A 13,673-nucleotide genomic window follows, 5' to 3' on the forward strand; every position below is an offset into this window, starting at 1 on the left:
CAAACTTGCTTTAATAAAACCATGCAAAATAGCTAAATTTTGAACGTTCTCAGAATTCGATGAAACTTGAACCAATCGTTTGCCTAGACACAAGAATTGTGTGATAAATTTTCTAAGCGTAATAATAACTACAAGTTTGTATAAAAGAGAAACAAACTTGCTTTCATGAAACCGTGCAAAACAGCTAAATTTTGAACGTTCTAAGATTTCGAGGAAAGTTGACCTAAACATTGGTCTAGACCCAAGAATTTGTATGGTAAATTTGCTTAGCATAATAATAACTACAAGTTTGTATAAATGGAAAACAAACTTTCTCTGAAATGTTTCGAATTGTATCAAAGTTGAGGTTATGTGGAGAAGATGTGACGGATGAACAAATGTTGGAAAAAATATTTTCTACTTTTCATGCATCCAACCTTGTACTCCTGCAGCAGTACAGGGAACGTGGGTTTCGACATTACTGAGGATTTCGACATGCTTGTTGATTAGATTTATCCCAAATGTTATTAGTACGTTTCCAATATTTAGTTATGTTTACTTTCATTTGTAGGGTATTTCTTTTATCGAGTAATGCTTTTATATTTTATGAATGAAGTGTTTCTTTAACTTATTATATGTCTATTTCATTTATATAGAATGGATCAAGCCATTACAAATCTCAATGACAAGGAACATTGTCTTGTTGATAGTGCCACTACGCATACAATTTTGAGAAACAAGAAATTTTTCTCAAGTTTGTTAATGACAAGAACAAATGTGAGTACTATTTCAGGAGTTAGTAATCTTATTGAAGGCTCCGGAAGAGCTACAATCTTGTTACCTGAAGGAACAAGATTACATATCAATGATGCCTTATATTCGAGTAAATCACAAAGGAACTTATTGAGTTTCAAGGATATTCGACAAAATGGTTTTCATATTGAAACCATGAATGAAAATGGTATCGAATATCTGTACCTTACAACATATAAAACTGGCCAGAAGCAAGTTTTAGAAAGAATGAGAACATATAGTTCTGGTTTATATGGCACATTGATAAGCTCCGTTGAAACACATAGTATCACTAACCCGAAGTTAGCTGATCAAAGTATTTTTACTTTGTGGAATGATAGACTTGGCCACCCAGGTAAAACAATGATGTATAGGATCATTGAAAATTCACATGGACACCCACTGAAGGACCTGAAGTTCCTTGTTAAAAGCAATTTCATATGTTCGGCTTGTTCTCTTGGAAAATTAATTACAAAGCCATCTATGACAAAAGTGAATGTAGAATCTCCTATGTTTCTTGAACGAATTCAAGGAGACATATGCGGGCCAATAACACCGTCATGTGGGCCATTTAAATACTTTATGGTGTTGATTGACGCATCAACACGTTGGTCACATATAAGCTTGTTGTCAACACGAAATGTTGCTTTTGCAAGACTGTTAGCCCAAATTATTAAATTGAGGGCTCATTTTCCTGATTATCCTATTAAAAGGATACGGCTAGATAATGCGGGAGAATTTACTTCTAAATCCTTCAATGATTATTGTCAATCAATTGGGATAATTGTAGAGCATCCAGTTGCTCATGTACATACTCAAAACGGCCTGGCAGAGTTGTTAATTAAGCGGTTACAATTAATAGCTAGACCCTTATTGATGAGGTCAAAATTGCCTTCATCGGCATGGGGGCATGCAATTTTGCATGTAGCGGCTCTAATTCGTCTCAGACCTACCGCTTACCATAAATTTTCTCCATTACAATTGGTCTCCGGAAGAGAACCAAATATATCTCATTTAAAGGTGTTTGGTTGTGCGGTGTATGTCCCCATACCCCCTCCTCAACGAACTAAAATGGGGCCACAGCGGAGATTGGGAATTTATGTTGGTTTTGAATCTCCCTCAATTATTAAGTACCTTGAACCAATGACGGGTGATCAATTCACTGCTAGGTACTTGGATTGTCAACTTAATGAGACAGTATTCCCGGCATTAGGGGGAGTAGATAAGGAGATTAAAAGGAAAGATATTGCATGGAATGCAACATCTACGTCTTTTATGGATCCACGGACAAATGATAGTGAACTTGAAGTTCAACGGATCATACATTTGCAAAGTGTTGCAAATAGGCTACCAGAAGCATTGATAGATACCAAAAAGGTCACAAAATCATATATTCCGGCTGAAAACGTTCCAGCTCGTTTAGAAGTCCCTGAAGCGATTCTAAATAAATCAAATGCATTTGAGTCACAAATACGCCGGAAGCGTGGTAGACCACTTGGCTCTAAAGATGCAAATCCTCGAAAGAGAAAGGAACATATCATCTCAATTAATCACGATGCTAATGTGACCACTAGTGTCTCTAAGGATAAAATCCCTGAAGCGGTTTTATCTGATGACTCCAAAAGCAATGAGCAAGATCTCGAGGACAGTTACGAGATGTCTATTAATTATGCTCATGACAGTTTAGGTTGGTATCATAAAGAAATTGAAATGAATGATATTTTTGCCTATTCTGTAGCCGTCCAAATCATGGATGAAGATGAAAATGATCCTCAAACTATGGAGGAATGTAGACATCGAAATGATTGGAAAAGTTGGAAAAAGGCCATACAAGATGAGCTAGACTCGCTAAATAAGCGAGAAGTATTTGGACCTATAACTCCAACACCAAAAGGTGTCAAACCTGTTGGCTATAAGTGGGTGTTCATACGCAAGAGAAATGAACGAAATGAAGTTGTAAGGTACAAAGCTAGACTTGTGGCCCAAGGCTTTACTCAAAAGCCCGGAATTGATTTTACTGAAACATATTCACCTGTAGTGGATGTTACCACACTTAGATTTTTAATCAGTTTATCAGTAATTGAACAACTACAAATGCAGCTCATGGATGTGGTAACTGCATATCTGTATGGGTCATTGGATACAGATATCTATATGAGAATCCCTGAAGGATTAAAATTGCCTGAAGCATTACAATCAAAGCCTCGTCATATGTACTCCATCAAATTGAAAAGGTCCTTGTACGGACTTAAACAATCAGGACGTATGTGGTACAATCGTCTTAGTGAGTACTTAATAAAGAAAGGATTTTGCCATAATCAAATAAGTCCATGTTTATTCATAAAGAGGACAGAGTCGGGATTTGTTATCATAGCTGTGTATGTTGATGATTTGAATATTATTGGATCTCCTGAAGAGATTCGACAAGCAGCTAATTACTTAAAAAGTGAGTTTGAGATGAAAGATTTAGGCACTACAAAGTATTGTCTCGGCCTGCAGTTCGAACATACTAAGGGTGGAATTTTCATTCATCAATCAAACTATATAGAAAAAGTCCTTAAGCGTTTTCATATGGACAAAGCTCATCCATTGAGTACACCTATGGTAGTTCGATCGCTTGATGTTAATAAAGATCCATTTCGTCCTCCAGCACATAACGATGAGATTTTAGGTCCAGAAGTACCATATCTCAGTGCAATTGGTGCATTGATGTATCTTGCTAATAATACCCGACCAGATATAGCATTTTCTGTTAATCTACTAGCAAGATATAGTTCAACACCAACAAAGAGACACTGGAATGGTGTTAAACACGTGCTACGTTATTTACGTGGAACAAGTGACATGGGACTATATTTTGAAAGGCATGATGATGCCAAAACAACCAAATTAGTTGGTTATTCAGATGCGGGGTATTTATCTGATCCACATAAAGCTATATCTCAATCTGGATATGTATTCATGTATGGTGGAACTGCTATTTCATGACGTTCAACCAAACAGAATTTGGTAGCCACCTCATCAAATCATGCAGAATTAATTGCATTATACGAGGCTGGGCGTGAATGTGTATGGCTTAGATCACTAATACATTATGTGCATGAATCATGTGGACTACAATCAATCGAGAAAAGTCCCACAGTAATATATGAAGACAATGCAGCATGCATCGCCCAAATCAAGGATGGTTATATTAAAGGCGACAGAACCAAGCACATATTACCAAAAATTTTCTCCGCTCACGAGCTTCAAGTGGAAGGCAAAGTTGATGTTCAACAAATTTCATCAAGTCAGAACTTAGCAGATTGTTTACGAAGGCATTACCAATAAAGGTGTTCAAACAACTCGTACGTAATATTGGCATACGACACCTAAAAGATATCAGTTTCAATTGAGGGGGAGATTATACAACTGTACTCTTTTCCTTAGCCTTGGTTTTTATCCCATTGGGTTTTTCCAGGCAAGGTTTTTAACGAGGCAGGATGTATATGATAAAGAGGTATGCATTCAAGGGGGAGTATTATATATAATATGTATATATGAATGCATACACCTCTTCATATTCTTTTTTAATACCCATTATGTTATACACCCTTTTGTATCCCCCATTATAATTTGTAATTAAAATAGTTATGATGTATTTTGTAACCACAATTTTGGTGATCTATAGATACCACCATGTATTTCATTTGTAAGGTGATTTTGTAGTGAACAAAGAAAGTTTGTTGGAGAAATACATATATTTTACTTTATATTCTATTAAGAGTGATAGGCTAATAAACTTAGAATTTCTCTAAGTTTATAACATATATATATATATATATATATATTATTTGATGTTGCTCGCGATTTGATGGGTACTTCATTGCGCATGTTCTAATTTCATGTGAATCTCACGATTTTACTTCAAAAAGGGGTTTGTGAGCTGCTCAAACTCATCGGTTGCGACCAATATTATTAATTGCTTTTGATTGATTAAGATCGACGGATTGGACTTTTTATTTTGAATTCTATTACATTTAATAATACATGTCATATGTATAAAAAAAATTAAATAAAATAGATTACATAATTTTATATATATGACGTGTGAATATTAAATTAATTTCTTAAATAAAATTATACAGAATTTGAAATAAAAAATTTAATAGAAGGATGAAATTGAAGTGGGGCGGGGAGGTGCTTCTTGAGAATTCTTGTTTGGTGGGTGATTAATGGCAAGTGTGGGCAGGTCCATGAAGCTGGATTTGTGATTTTAGTTAAGAGTGACATGTCATTTCACCCCATTAAAAAAAATTATTATTAGCTACAGTAGTAGTGATTGTAATTAAAATTTATGGTAAATAATTATTATTAACTATGATTAAATAAAATTGATGTAAAAACTAGCTTTTGCACTATGTAAAAATTATTTACTAGGCTAAGAGCTATAGTCAAAACATTTATCATTGCTTTTAGTCATGACAAATGTTCTAGCCACCCTCGCAAAAACCACGGCCAATAACTGTTGCGTAGCCTTGGTCAAATAGCTATTTGCAACGACTATTTGTCATTAATCGTAGTTAAATGTTGTAATTCTTTTAGTGCTTGCTTCATTGTATTGTGTGAATTCTAATAGCTAGCATGTGAATTTGTTTATGACATTCATTTTCGACTAAGATGATGAGTTGGTGAAGTATTGTTATTACGTACTAGAATCATGTCGATTAATTTTATTCTCCTATTAGTCAATTATCTACACATAAATTGACATGAATATATTTGATGTATATGCAAAGTAGGGCTCAAGTCATGGATCGGCCCAATAAGTCCCGTCAACCCAAGAAAAGAAATGATGGATCAGGCCCTCCTGAATTTAACTACAATTAGAGAAAGACCTGACAAATTGAAGCAATTAGCCCAAGCCCTTAACAACCCAGTCTATTGAGGACCGAAGGAGAAGACACGGCCCAACCAAGGCCTACTAAGCTTGGCCCAAATATCGTGTTTACTCAAGCCCAAATGATGACCCCCATCCCACGTGGCATCCAATTAGCATTTACATGTCCGGACAACTTGGATTGCTGGGAAACAAGGAGTCCTTAGCAGTGTAGTAGTCCCAGGTCAACAGACTCTTATTATAACCAACTTCCATGGAATATCAGAACCAAGGACGTTCCCCTCCTGTCAAGGACTCTCTCCTATAAATACAAGTTTTTTTCCTTGGGCAAGAGGACAGCTCTTTCCTCTGTCTAATTGTTCAAAAACATCTTTACAATTATCATATCTCTAGCCATTAGAATCATTATTCATTATTCATACGTTCTTATCTTCTTTTTTCCCTCGAATTAATCACTAACTGAGACGTCGGAATGCTAATGTTTTTCTTGCAGGTCCTTTCTTCAAGATTTCAATTTATTTTTAATCAAGGAATTATACTCCGACCTAGAATAGTTCGACCCGTATGTTCTTCGCACCCATCAATTATCGCCGTCTTTGGGAACACAGAGCTAAAGACGTAAGTGATAATGAAAGCCTCTGCCAATGCCCCGAGTAAGAAAAAATCTGTGGAAATGCCTGGCAACACCTGGCTTTGCAGGTTGTTTTAGGGACCTCCCTAGCGCCTACCAATGGAACCCCAGACCCGCTGACTTTGTGGTTGATCCTCCATGATGTAGTACTTCTCTAAACACCTCCTCAGGGGAACTGTCCCCAGCCCTCCTAGGGACAATCCAGAAAATGATCACCAAAACCATCCGTGAACAATTGGCAACCCTGGCCCTGTTCGAGCAATAACTCTCTCTAATATAGGTGCACCTGAAGAAACTGACCTAGCCCCACCTGCCCCTACACCGAATGTCACTGAAGACTTAGATACGCTAATGCGACCCCAGCCTACGGACGTTTCTCAAAGGCTTGGTCGACTTGAATGTTTACAAAAAGGATTTCAGAACGTTCAACATCAAGTGATGGGAGCAACCGAGTATCCCTTTTACTGAAGAGGTGTTGGCAAACGAATTACCCCCTAATTGTAGGACTGCGGCTATAAAAAGTACAATGGCACCATTGATCCCCAACAGCACTTGTCTCATTTTGAAAATGTCGCACTCTTGCATAGATGCACCAGTGGGATTAAGTGTCGAGTCTTTGTAACTAGCTTTGCCAAGACAGCTCAGTAATGGTTCAATCAACTACCTCGGGTACAATAGGGAGTTTTGAAGAATTTCGTCTCTCATCTTGCACCATTTCGTCAGTAGCAGGAAACACAGGAAGACCGAATTGAACCTTTTTTACAGGTTCAATACAGCCTCCTTAGATGTCCCCTCTGCTACTCAAGAAGTCAAAGCTAGCCTCTTTGCACAAGGGCTCTTGGGTGGAGATTTCTTCAAATTCCTGGTCAAGAAGCTTGCTACCAAGTTCGATGCCTTCTTGGCTTGGGCGGCCAAGTACATTAATATAGAGGGTGCCCAGGCATCTAAGAGAAGAGAGAGAGAGAGAGAGAGAGAGAGAGAGAGAGAGAGAGAGAGAGAGAGAGGGGGGTCTCTAAGAAGCTCCGTTTGGACTTCAAGAATAAAAAACCATCTTGCAAAGGATAAATATTGTCTACACTCTGCTGACTGTTCTTATAACCCAGGTCCCCATGGTTGTCGAGGGTAAAGGTCTGTTGTCACGCCCTAAATCTTTCAAGGACAGTTCCCATCGACCCAAGTCGGATAAGTTCTGTCGTTTCCATAATGACTAGGGACACACCATAAAGGAATGTCGACACATGAAGAATAAAATTGAGCAATTAGTCCAAAATGAATACTTGGAGGAGTATATATGTTGGGAAAAGACCCGAGGCACAAGGCCATACCAAAAGCATGAGCCCGAAAAACAAAACAAGCAAAGGTGCTGACAGGTCCCCTCTAATTCAAGATTTCAATATCTTTTTAATCAAGGAATTATACTCCAGCCTAGAATAGTTGGACCCGCGCATTCCTTCCACCCATCAATATTATATACAGGAATGCATCTCAATCAGGATATTTTACTGAATTTTAATTGTATACAAGAAAAATATAGGTTTATTGTGTTTTATAAATCAAATGATTCTTTCAATTATTTGTATAAGTTGGGTTCGATATATTTTTATTGTGGCCACTTGTAAGATGCATTAACTAAGACAAGGCATATATACATATATAAGGCGGAGCTCCGTTCCCCCTTGATTTCCCAAGCGGAAGACATTCTATACCAAGTGTACTCGTGGATCAGGTGCGAGATGTTGACACATACCTTACATACTTTCATCGTGAGAATGGGATAGATTCCTTGGTGGAGTGAAAAATATTTTTTATCGCACTTTGATAATTTAATAGTACATCTGGTATCCATCCCATTTTCAAATTATAATTTAATTTAATTATATTTCATTTTAATTCAAATTGGATACGTATCAACCACAAATTAATTATTAATTAAAAGGACTATAGAGCACGTCCACCTCCTAATAATTACATCGTTCATCGTTGCACCTAACAAAACCCAATTCCTAGAGCTAATTAATATCATAAAATATATATCTCAACTTGAAATATATTAGCCCTTCTCTTTTATCCCTCGCTTCACAAAGATCGAACTCATACTTTTTTACATTATTGAGAGCGACTTCTTGATTCCTAAACTGAATATGCAAATGCATCAAACCAAACATTCATCCATACACCATTAATATCTGCAAATTTGTATTACATATATATTGGTTAAGTTTTCCATTTGTTCAAGAGGTAGTTAAGTTGAGAAAGAAGAAAGCAACAAAAATATATTGAAAGGAATATTAGTGAGTGAGTGTGTGATGATTAATGTGATAAAAATAGATGATGAATTGCGACTAAGAACTAATTACTCTTTCCTAATCCGCTAACCTCTTTTTCCTTGCCGAAAGACACGCTTTCTTAATTTTTATCTTTTCTTTTACCAACCGCCCTTCCCGTAACTCGTCCAGCTCTAGCCCACTTAACTTAAAAGTGTGATGTGTGATTAAGGATTTCACCCACTTACATCATCCTCTGTTCAGTTTTTGAATATTCAAATTTAAATTTATTACGTTGAATTTTACATAAAATTTGAAAGTCATGTTAGTTTTTAACTCGTTTACTAGTTATGTGCTCTACAAATATGATTATTTTTTATCAGAAACAAATTATAAGTCACGTAACAGATGTGATTGATGTACGATTGAAAATTGACAATATAAATTGATCATACATATGTCATAGAGAAACAACAAAGTGAAAGAGAACGCCCATTCAGACATCGTAATTGAAAAAACGAACTTGGGCCGACGGGATAACATATGAAACCACTTGAATGATCAAAATACTCTCGTGTATTATGACAGTAATCAAACATTTCAAAATTTTACGTATTTTTATACTCATGTCTGTTCGAGTGGATTCAACCAATGACGTCGATTTGTTTCTATTATTTTCAAATAAAAATTTAAAAAATATAACAATATATAAAATGATCATACTTCACTATCCACCTCAGATCATAGGCCGTTTGATAAGATAATTACAAAAGTATAGGCATAGGGGCCGCCCCCCTGACCCGGAGATATTCATTTATGAATGATGGTGTATGTGTAATTATGGTTGTTCAAAAGGACACTGCTGATTATACGCTTATGATGGTGTTTCTGTACCGCACTGCGTGGGCCGCCATCACACCCAATAATTCACTGGGATTGGGAATTGCCTGTTTTTGGAATGTTCTACAAAAGCATGGTTGCCGAATTAGGGCTCATTTCTATAAGTGGATATCATCATTTCATCACTTGGATATTTTTCATAATCATATTTAATTTATTTATTTATAAAATTATATTTCTATAAAAATAATAATATATCAAGTGATAATTTTAAAATTATTATAAAATATATATTGACCGAAAATAATTTTATTTATATTATAATATAATTTATTAATAATAAAAATTATTATTATATAATATTAATGATATATTTATATTAAAATTAAAAATATAAATATAATAATAATTATGCCGTTATTAATTATTCTTAGTAATAATTTTATACACAATTTCTTTTTTTGTCAGTGATTTTGGTTAGTGACAACCTAATTGGAAAAACTTTCTGAGTGTGAGGTGCTGCAGTTATTGGGCTGGACTTATTAATTGGCAATTAGAAACTTGTTGGGCTAGACTTATTAGTTATTGGGCTTACAATCTCTGAGCCCAAGACTGTCTAGTAATGTGGTTCCTGTGTAGTCGCTATCAGGAGTCAATACAAGTATAGATGCAGAGTGATTAAGATTACGGCAGGCAGATTTTAGGATCGGAGGGAAGAAGAATCTGGAATGTCGTTTCTGTGGGAGAAGAGCCAGACATGGAGATGGCTGGTCACGAAGACCAGGGATTCCAAGCCCTTCTTCTTCGCCTTCGCCACCGTCTGCGGCGTCGTTCCGGGGGTCATCGGCTATTGCGTCATGCAGCTCACTAGTTCTAGGAATCCTGAACTCGAAGCCAAGCTTCGCCAGTCTGCCCGACCCGAATCCATGGTAACCCCTCTTCTTCCGATTTGGTTCCGTTTCAATTTCTTGATTTTGTTATTTCATATATTTCGGATTTAATAGATAATTAACTGTGCTTTGTTGTTCGAATTGGCGATGTTAAACTGCTGCAGTTTCACCCAACCCTAGTTCAGTATGTAGTACATTGATTTGAGTTTGGAAGGTGTTCGAAAGAGTAATAATATAAGGCTTGTCAGTTGCATAAAATTAGGTCAGAGAATTAGAAGTAGATGGTGCAGCATCAAGGTTCGCTTTTGAATTTCTCGAATTGGGCCTGCGAGGTCAGTAGTCTAGAGAACTAGCTTTAAGCCAACTATAATTCCTCTTTTATTTTCATTTAATACGAGGTTATGCTTGATCTGCTGGAGTTATTTAATTTTTTATTATTAAAAAAAATTATATTAATATAATTATATTTAATATATTAATAAAAACATGATGAGTCGTGATTTAAAATCACGACTCGTCAATAAATAACGTTATTTTAATGCCAAAACCACCAAGTCGTGATTCTATATCTCGACTTGGTGATTTTTTTTAATTCATTTATTTAAATTTAATATAATTTAATTATATATAATTAATGTTTAACAATATATTATAATTGAAAAACTCATAATATTAAAATTGTATTAATATTAAAAATTACAATGAAATAGACAAATATAATTGAAAAAAATGTCCACTCGTTCCACAATTGCGTCTGTTGTTTTGACGCCGAGGTCTTCTTATTCCTTGCTCACTAAAGGGCACTGCCAGCCAAAATGGATAATTTAATTATATATAATTAATGTTTAACAATATATTATATTTAAAAAACTCATAATATTAAAATTGTATTAATATTAAAAATTACAATGAAATAGACAAATATAATTGAAAAAAATGTCCACTCGTTCCACAATTGCGTCTGTTGTTTTGACGCCGAGGTCTTCTTATTCCTTGCTCACTAAAGGGCACTGCCAGCCAAAATGGAGACTGGACGCGGCCAGTGATGGGTCAATCAAAATTGACCTATCACTGACATTTTTAATTTTTTTTAAAAAAATTACCGTCTTTCAGTGTATAAAAGGCGCAAGAAGTATTATATCACTTCAAACAAACCTTTCAGTTTACCTCCTATTATACAAATTTTCATCCTATTCACCTTATAAATAATTTGTGTAACGTTGCACAAATTAATTTTTTCATACAAATGGATAGACGTTCAGTGTACGGGCCTCGTGATGGGACTGTATTATCTCAACAAGCCCAATATAGGTCCAACGATATTCCTGAAGGTGACCTAGATGCCGTACTACAGGCACGGCGTGCGGATGGTAGCTTTTGGACTCATTTTCACCAAAATAATATGTCCGAGCGTGTACAAGAAATCCTACACCAAATAGGATTTTATGGAATTTACAGGTGCGGGCGCCTTCAATTAAATCAACACCTCATTAGTGGAGAGGTGGCGATCGGAGATGCACACTTGTGTAGGGGAAGCAACAATTACCTTACAAGATATTCAAATAATATGGGCACTCCCAATGGACGGCGAGTCGGTGACTGGAATTGATCTCGACCGCACAACACAACAATGGCAAGAGTATTGCCTTACTTAGGCTTTAGCTTGGATGCAAATGTGTTGAATGGCTCAAGACTACAGGCATCCGCAATTACATCTCATTTGGCAGTGGTCGAGATTATTTATAACACTCCCCACGATCTCGTAGTCCAGTACGCCCGTGCTGTTGCATTACTTTTATTGGGCGAATTGATGTGCCCAAATTCCTCAGGTAACTATGTATCATTACTATATCTCTCAAAATTATAAGATATAGAAACAGCGATGAACTATAATTGGGGAAGTACTGTACTGGCATTTTTATATCGCGAATTATGCAATGTCAGCACAAAAGGCAAAGCGGCGATTGGTGGTACGCTACAATTGCTATAGGTAAAATTTACTTAATAACTCTTACACAATTTTTTTGCTATTAATATTAATTAATAACACATTTGTATTGTTCGTGCAGATTTGGGTATGGTCACGGATTACACCACTTTGTCCTGGACTTGGTGTCTAACGACTATTTATGGGCCAAGTCCAAATGGACAACAATCGCTGGCTCCCAACAGCACCATATGGTGCTACTTGGAATTGTCAGCACACTTTCACCAGCACAGTACGGGGAACTGTCCGAGTCATACGAGAAATATTGGATGAGATGCTTGCGGATCAGATAACTTATTTTTAAAATTATACGTATATTTATACCATGAATTAAATGCGTATTAATTTACATCTTTGTATTTATTACAATTCATATGACAGGCGCATGACATGAACTCGGATGTCATTATGACTTACGCCGATGAATTGAACCCCCAGTTTTGGAGGTCATAATATCCATTGATATTCTACGCGATAGTTGAAATGCATCGTCCCGAACGGGTTGTTCACCAATTCAAGGAAGCTATAACTGGGGGGTTCAATTCATCGGTGTAAGCCATAATGACATCCGAGTCCATGTCATACGGCTGTCATATAAATTGTAATAAATACAAAGATGTAAATTAATACGCATTTAATTCACAGTATAAATATACGTATAATATTAAAAATAAGTTACCTGATCCGCCTGCGTCTCATCCAATATTTCTTGTATGACTCGGACAGTTCCCCGTACTGTGCTGGTGAAAGTGTGCTCACAATTCCAAGTAGCACCATATGGTGCTACTGGGAGCCAGCGATTGTTGTCCATTTGGACTTGGCCCATAAATAGTCGCTGGACACCAAATCCGTGAACATGTCCAAATCTGCACGAACAATACAAATATGTGTTATTAATTAATATTAATAGCAAAAAAATTGTGTAATAGTTATTTAGTAAATTTTACCTGCGGCAATTGCAGCACGCTACCAATTGCCACTTTGCCTTTTGTGCTGGCATTGCATAATTCGCGATATAAAAATGTTAGCACAGCACTCCTCCAACTATAGTTCCTCGGTATTTTTATATCTTCTAATTTTAAGAGATATAGTAATGATACATAGTTACTTGACGAATTTGGGCACATCAATCCCCCCAATAGAAAGTAATACAACAGCACGGGTGTACTGGACGACAAGGTCGTGGGGAGTGTTATAAATGATCTCGACCGCCGCCAAATGAGATGTAATTGCGGATGTCTGTAGTCTTGAGCCCTTCAACGCATTTGCATCCGGGCTAACGCCTAAGTAAGTAAGGCAATATTCCTGCCATTGTTGTGTTGTGCAGTCGAGATCAATTCTTCACCGGTTCGCCGTCTATTGGGAGTGCCCATATTATTTGAATATCTTGTAGGGTAATTGTGGCTTCCCC

At 36.4% G+C, this 13,673-nt stretch overlaps 1 protein-coding gene across 1 annotated transcript in view; it reads left to right on the forward strand.

Annotated features, from left to right (window-relative positions):
* The window catches only part of LOC105175180, a gene marked incomplete in the record, with an annotated part of 5,641 nt that continues 2,021 nt past the window's right edge, over window positions 10,054–13,673 (forward strand). The window contains 1 exon segment of the mRNA XM_011097528.2: window positions 10,054–10,314. Coding sequence (XP_011095830.1) covers window positions 10,114–10,314 — 201 coding nt within the window.

The sequence above is a fragment of the Sesamum indicum genome, linkage group LG12 (assembly GCF_000512975.1).
Source record: "Sesamum indicum cultivar Zhongzhi No. 13 linkage group LG12, S_indicum_v1.0, whole genome shotgun sequence".
In the NCBI taxonomy this organism is placed as follows: domain Eukaryota; kingdom Viridiplantae; phylum Streptophyta; class Magnoliopsida; order Lamiales; family Pedaliaceae; genus Sesamum; species Sesamum indicum.